This window comes from Cydia strobilella, chromosome 26 (assembly GCF_947568885.1).
Source record: "Cydia strobilella chromosome 26, ilCydStro3.1, whole genome shotgun sequence".
Taxonomy (NCBI): domain Eukaryota; kingdom Metazoa; phylum Arthropoda; class Insecta; order Lepidoptera; family Tortricidae; genus Cydia; species Cydia strobilella.
The window spans coordinates 2392912-2400032 of NC_086066.1; the positions used below are offsets into that span (position 1 = coordinate 2392912).

General features: G+C 43.8%; 1 protein-coding gene across 1 annotated transcript in view; it reads right to left on the minus strand.

Annotated features, from left to right (window-relative positions):
• Positions 1-6913, minus strand: part of LOC134753039 (uncharacterized) — a 32194-nt gene extending 25281 nt beyond the window's left edge. The window contains exons 1-7 of the mRNA XM_063688799.1: positions 6813-6913; positions 5373-5429; positions 4441-4587; positions 3673-3754; positions 2869-2990; positions 906-1078; positions 201-307 (exon numbers count right to left, since the gene is read on the minus strand). Of these exons, the coding sequence (XP_063544869.1) occupies positions 201-307; positions 906-1078; positions 2869-2990; positions 3673-3754; positions 4441-4587; positions 5373-5429; positions 6813-6876 (752 nt within the window). The 5' untranslated portion in view covers positions 6877-6913. The remainder of the gene's footprint in view (positions 1-200; positions 308-905; positions 1079-2868; positions 2991-3672; positions 3755-4440; positions 4588-5372; positions 5430-6812) is intronic.
• Between the last annotated feature and the right edge of the window lie 208 nt (positions 6914-7121).

The following is a 7121-nucleotide window of genomic DNA, read 5'->3' on the forward strand; positions in this document are numbered from 1 at the left end:
ATTAGTGTGTCAGTGACATTTGCGTTTCGTTCGCTACGAGGCCCGAGCGTTCGGCAAAAACTCGTCAATGGTGTCGCGGGGCGAGGTAATTCGAGTCAGGGCGGGGCGGTGCGTGACCGTTCTGTATGATAATACTATTACTTGTTCTGTGGCGAGGTCTACAGCTCACAGAGCCACTAGTATAGGTGATAGAAACTCACTGTCTGTTGTTGCCAGCCAAGAAGAACCCGCGCTGCTTATCGTTCCTCTCCAGTTTCGTGATAAAGCGGAGGCTGAGCGTGTAGTTGAACTTGCGCCGGAGTTTCTCCTGCGAACGTACAATGAGAAAAGATCTACACAAGTACCTACACAGTAACTACGCACACATATCATATCTAAAGTGAATTAGAATTTAAATACTAACCCCCTTATTCATAAAATTATAAGCCTCAATTAGATAATTTATGTTTTATCCCTTTTTAGGGTTCCGTACCCAAAGAGTAAAAACGGGACCCTATTACTAAGACTTCGCTGTCCGTTTGTCTGTCCGTCTGTCCATCTGTCTGTCACCAGGCTGTATCTCATGAACCGTGATAGACAGTTGAAATTTACACAGATGATTTAAGTGGGGCTCACGTGATTTTTTTTGCCGTTTTTTGCGTAATGGTACGAACCCTTCGTGCGCGAGTCCGAGTCGCACTTGGCCGGTTTTCTTACAAATACATAAGGTGCGACCACACCGCTGCTTAAAAAACGGTGACCGTACGGAATCGCAGCGACGTGCCGTATACTTTACGATTTTACAATATAATACAATACCATGCGATACATACCTTGAGCCCCAAAGATCTTAAATGGTTCGGCTGTTGTTAATACCGACTCCAATTTCATGCTTCATCATTCGAAAGTTTAGTAATATATCTTACCTTGAACTCAATATAAGTCTGTTCCGCAGGCGGATAATCCAGCACTTTAGCGACCTTGGGCCCCAAAGAGCCCCCAGTTTTGAACAACGCTCGCTCTGTGACGTTCATGTCTCTCACGTTCAGGACCACGAATGTAGTGTCCGGGTCCACTTTGAAGTCGATTGATACTTCGCCTGTGAAAGAAAATGGGGAATGAATAGGCTGTCTAATAATAGATTCGGGTTTTTGGGAACTTATGTACGAAACATTATGTATGTTGGCTTCGGCCCCACGCATGCCTCCCAAAAGTCCGGGACCCCTTGGTCCTGAGATATGGAAAGGACAAACAATAATAATAATAATAAATTCATTTATTTCAGATACATGATCCATAATTACAACTATTTACGCAAACAACAATCCCTCAATAAAATTAGAAAAAAAAAGAAAACATTAAAATTAAAATCAATAAAAAATAGAATTACTTTTATATTAGGTATAATTTATACTAGGTAGTCACTTTTCAAAGATACCTTGATGTTGACACTTTGATCCGGGTATGTCCTTAAACTATGTACCTACGCCCGAAAGAAAAGACAGTTACAAGTTACAGAAGCTAAAAATCTAGGAGTGATCATGGATGAAAACTTAAGATTCCATAATCACGTTTCTGATGTTGCTAAAAACTGTTTTTATAGGCTTAAGATTTTATATCAAGTTCGGAATTACTTATCCATAGAGCTCAGAATTACTCTACGCGAATCACTGATACTATCAAAACTTAATTATGCTGACACAGTTGTAGGGCCCTGCCTCTTATCTCACACAAAGAAAGTGATTCAGCGAGTCCAAAATGCCTGTGCACGTTATTGTTTTATAATTCCACCAAGAACCCACGTAGGCACGTAACTCCATATCTTAACAGAAGCGACCTAATGAACATGTAATCTAGGCGCTCTCTCCACTTTGCTTGCCTACTGTTCGGGATTGTGAAATCCCAAGCACCTCGTTACCTGCATGAGAAGCTCCGGTTTTTGCAGCGCCAGAGATTATCTGCTCTTCTCATGTGTCCCAAATACAAAACTGCAGCATTTAGTGGCAGTTTTAAGTACACCGCCACAAAATGCTGGAACAACCTGCCACCACCTTTTAAGAAACTAACTTCTTTGCCTGGCATTATGCTTCTTCACCTTTTTCAGTGTAATTATATACAGTGTACAAGTTAGTTATAAGTCTTTTTTTTTCTTTCTTTCTCTGTACATATTGTATAACTGTGTACTTATACTGAAATAAATGATATTCTATTCTATTCTATACAGGTATAGGGGCACTGTAAATATCATCTGCTAATCTCGCTTTGTGTAGTAGGGTACGGCACAGCGGATGTCATTGCAGCAGAGCCCAACTTAGGAAGTACCTCCACCTTACAGAAAACCGCAGCCAAATAACACTAGACTCTACTCATAGTGTTGTGTTCCTGCCGGTGAGTAAGGTTGCCAGAGCTCAACAAGGGTGCGGAGTGTTAGTGTCGGCAACGCGCATGTAACACCTCTGGAGTTGCAAACGTCTATAGGCTACGGTGACCGCTTACCATCAGGCGGGCCGTATGCTTGTTTGCCACTGACGTAGTGTAAAAAAAGAAATCTGACTCATCCCTCTAGGTTGTTAGATCAAATGGCACTCTATTTGGGAATTTGCCGCGACAATACAGGATGATGATAAATTACGGGTACAGTCATCAGCAGAAGTTGCTAAGCGGGCGAGGTGTTCAAAATGATCTTGACGCGTCATTATTGTTAAGAGAATAAGAGCGATGTCAAGGTAAATTATGAACACTTCGCCCGCTCAGCAACTTCTGCTGGTTACGGTACGGCCGAAGTCGGTGCAACACGAGTATGTACTGCTTTATAAATTGGCAAGTAAGGTCGACGTAGGTGCTCGTTGCCTAGTGGGGTGCCGTACCTCTTGTGGTAGGGCCTCTTACCTCTCAGCTCGCCGGTAGTCAGGTTGGGGTGCAGCCACAGGCTGTAGTGCTTCGGGATCAGGAACGTGGGCAGCCGGGCGCCGCGCCACGGAAAAATGGCGCCGTTAGTCGCTATGCGGTCTCTGAAACATGACAAAGGGGTTTCACTCGTAATATAGCCCATGAAATTAATTGCAAGAGTTGGAAGCCCCTTTGGCAGTTTTGTCACCAGTGTCGCTTGGAAGAAATATTGAATTTGGTAACTATTGGGACAGTGTCCAGTTCTGGCACTTCACATAAGCTAGGAGAGGACTCGGGTTTGAGGAATCAAGCGTAGAATGATCGCAAGCAGTGCAAGAGCAACACTGCATCTGAGTTGATCATACCACGTATCATCATCATCATATCAGCCTTTTATCGCCCTTGAGCATTAGGCCTCTCTTCGAGTATACGCCACTTATCCCGGTCCTGAGCCAATCTCATCCAGAAGTGACCAGCAATCTTCCGAATGAGCCCACCCAATGAGCCAACGGACGCCAGGCACTCTTTGCAAGCCGTGTAGCGCGTAAAAACGAACCATGTGATAGAGTTTGCTTCATAAAAAGCGCCTCTGGAAGCGTTTTCACAATTCTAGGCAGGTTTAGCAGATGTGGACGCATCAAGTATTCAAGTAGTTTATTTGCTTTCATGTTGTTGTACAGAGGTTCTTATAAGATAAAAGTATCAAAAATGAGCCCCGTTAGGGCATGGCAATTCTTAAAAGTAACTTAAGCTAACTTAAACTAATCTAGCATCTAGGCGACTTTTAGTACTTAAGTAACTAACTTGTTAGCAGCGGCAGCATTAGCATCGGATCCTGCGGTGGGCGACCCGGGAATCAGGGGATTCTCTCCAAGGCAGGGACAATCTGTAAAACGAAAATATGAGTTTTTTATAACATCTCACCGTGACTGCCTCGCACATATTGCCCCTAGCATTGTCTTAGCTAGTTGAGGACTACAACAATCAGAGTACAGATGTAGTGCAAAATTGTCTTCCATCGTATTTTTTCGGAGACGTTCGTATTTGTCATGCTACTTCAGTCAACCCCAGTACTTTGTGTACCGAGACTGACTGAAATAGCAAGACACGTTCGTACGTTTCCGTGAAAATACGATGGAAAATAATTATGCACTACATCTGTACTCGCAAAGATAAGTCCCACCTGACATTGGCTAACCTAACAAAAGCCATAACAGGAAGAAAAAAAAGATAGGTCCCATAACAACGACCACTGATAATCTGCAATAAACGCAAAGCTATGAGGACCCGGCTGAGGACTCGCCTCGCTTCCATAGCTCCGAGGACAACGGCCGTGAGGCAGATCGCACATTGCCTCACGAAGCTTGGTTCGTCCAATCAGAGCGATGCCTCATTAGAGACTCACCAATCAGAGCGCTCGCTAACATGGCTCCGAGCACGACGGTCGCGAGAAAATAAAAAAGATGTCTACCTGCGTCCATATAACAGAATATTGCGAGAATGATAGAAGTATACAGACTTTCTTCGAATTTAGATTCGAAGTGGTCGTTCTGTATCTACCTAAAGACTTACCTGGTTGGGGGCTAGCGTATACAACAATCAGAGCGCTTGCGAACATAGCCCCTAGCACAACGGCTGCGAGGCAAAGCGCGCGCCGCTGTGAACACACCGCGACAGGTGCCTCGCGCAGCTCGCGTGCTTCGCGCGCTTTGTCTGTATCTGGAATTAATTGAACAAATACTAATGTTTGTAATACGTATCTTAAAGTAATTGATTTCAGCTTGGTTTTGACATATCCGGCTGTTCGATTCAATCGATAACCGTAAAATTTTGTGAGCAGAGGGCCTACCGCGAACACCGAAGTTCGCAAATTGTGGGCATCTTTCTTTTTTTACTCCAATTAAGGCATAGGTACAGAGAAAAATGCCCGCAATTTGCGAATTTTTGCCTGGAAATTTGCCCAGGTTCGATAATAAATCGGATAATATTTAAAATTCGCGACATTTACGCCACTAGTTTTATTAAAAAGCTTAATTTGGAGATTATGTACGCAAATATACAAAATATCTAGAGGAATCTAGGTTACCTTGCAACTAATTGCATGCGATTTTCGACACATTGCCAACTACGTGTAGATCCAACGAATTCAATTGATCGATCAAATGCCGCAATGTAGTGTAACTGGCTTGCGATTTGTTGCAGGGTCTTTTAAATTCCTTAGCGAGGTTTAGGTTTAGACTAGCAAGAACTTGCATGCAATTTACGTTACATTGCCGACTACTGAGGTAAATAAACTACATTCAAAAGTTCGATCAGATACCGCATACTCGCTTATAGCGAGGTTTAGACTAGCAAAGAACTTGCATGCAATTTTCATTGCGGTATCTAATCAAAATTTTGAATGCAGTTTACCTTAGTAGTCGGTAATGTAAGGGAGGCCACAGGGTGGCTCGTTTCATGACACACTTGTTAAATAAAGACCGTTAATATTAATTGAAACTTACCGGCCAGGAACGCGACATCGTCTAAGTCTTGATCCACCATGTTTCGCCAGGCAGCTGCTGAAAGCAACATATTTTGTAATTAGACAAGGAACTTACATATATACTGAACTTTCAGTAGTTGTAGATATGGATGGTATAGAAAGGATGCCAATCTCTTAAGGCAGAATTGTTGCAAAAGTGATCGCTTTTAGCTTTAAATAATAGTTCCTAATCTCTCCGGTGGCGCTAGTTAGGCTCTGGGACATAAGGCAACAAATAACCCGACCAAATTACGTAGGTTGTTTTGGTAGTATTTCGGTGTATGGTGGCGCCGCCTAATTACTGTTTTTTGATGGATACTTTTCATACATAGAGATTTGGCTCCTTTATGTAGTCTCCATGGTTGTAGAGCTCATTTTGACATAACTTTGACAGTCAGCAGCAGATTACCCCGTGCCAATAAGTACGAGGCGAATATTCATAATTTACCTATTTATTTTTTCAGACTATTTTACTGATGATTGCATCTTGTGATTATAGTGCGACACAAAATAGTAGAATTTAAATAAAATAGAACTAACAAATTTCCATACTAAATTGTTGCCATGTTTAAGCATAAGTGGCGCTCTCATTTATTTTCTATAATTTCTTGTCGGACTATAGTTCTCCATCCTTCTTCATATTCATATTTCTTTATTGCAACGATGGTATTATAGATATTACAAAGTCTGGGTAGCTCCACATGGACCCTGAGAATATCTAATCAAGATAAGATAAGAAAATCTTCCGACGTGAACACTAACTTATGATAAGATAAGGTAAAACTGGTGATATCTGCCTTAAGTGGAACCCTTGCGGTCGCCCGTCACATGGCGACCATGGCAGCGCACTTTGAAGGCTGTTATAAAGGCTGACACATACCCTTCGCTGAGCCGATGCGGTCGGGCTTGTTACCGACTCCATCTGTCGCCCGTCACATGGCGACCATGGCAGCGTACGTTGAAGGCTAGTATAAAGGCTCACACATACCCTTCGCTGAGCCGTTGCGGTCGGGATTGTTACCGACTCCATCTGTCGCCCGTCACATGGCGACCATGGCAGCGTACGTTGAAGGCTAGTATAAAGGCTGACACATACCCTTCGCTGAGCCGTTGCGGTCAGGCTTGTTACCGACTCCATCTGTCGCCCGTCACATGGCGACCATGGCAGCGTACGTTGAAGGCTGGTATAAAGGCTGACACATACCCTTCGCTGAGCCGTTGCGGTCGGGCTTGTTACCGACTCCATCTGCCGCCCGTCACATGGCGACCATGACAGCGTACGTTGAAGGCTGGTATAAAGGCTGACACATACCCTTCGCTGAGCCGTTGCGGTCGGGCTTGTTACCGACTCCATCTGTCGCCCGTCACATGGCGACCATGGCAGGGTACGTTGAAGGCTGGTATAAAGGCTGACACATACCCTTCGCTGAGCCGTTGCGGTCGGGCTTGTATTTGCCGACGGGCTCCATCTGAATGCCGTCCATCTCACGCCGGGACCGGCATGCCTACCGCAACCTGGAACGAGGACACACGTAGAGGACCCGCGTGAAATCGCCTTTACATACAAACGTAGTTAGGAGCATTTAAAAATTTGTATGAAAACTGTTTCTCGTTCCTAAGTTTTACAATATTAAAAAAATCGAGAAAAGTCAAACGTAGAGGCATTCAGATACCAAGATAGAGTTTGCAATAATAGCTGTGCTGGTGCCTGTTTTTAAGTTACTCGTGA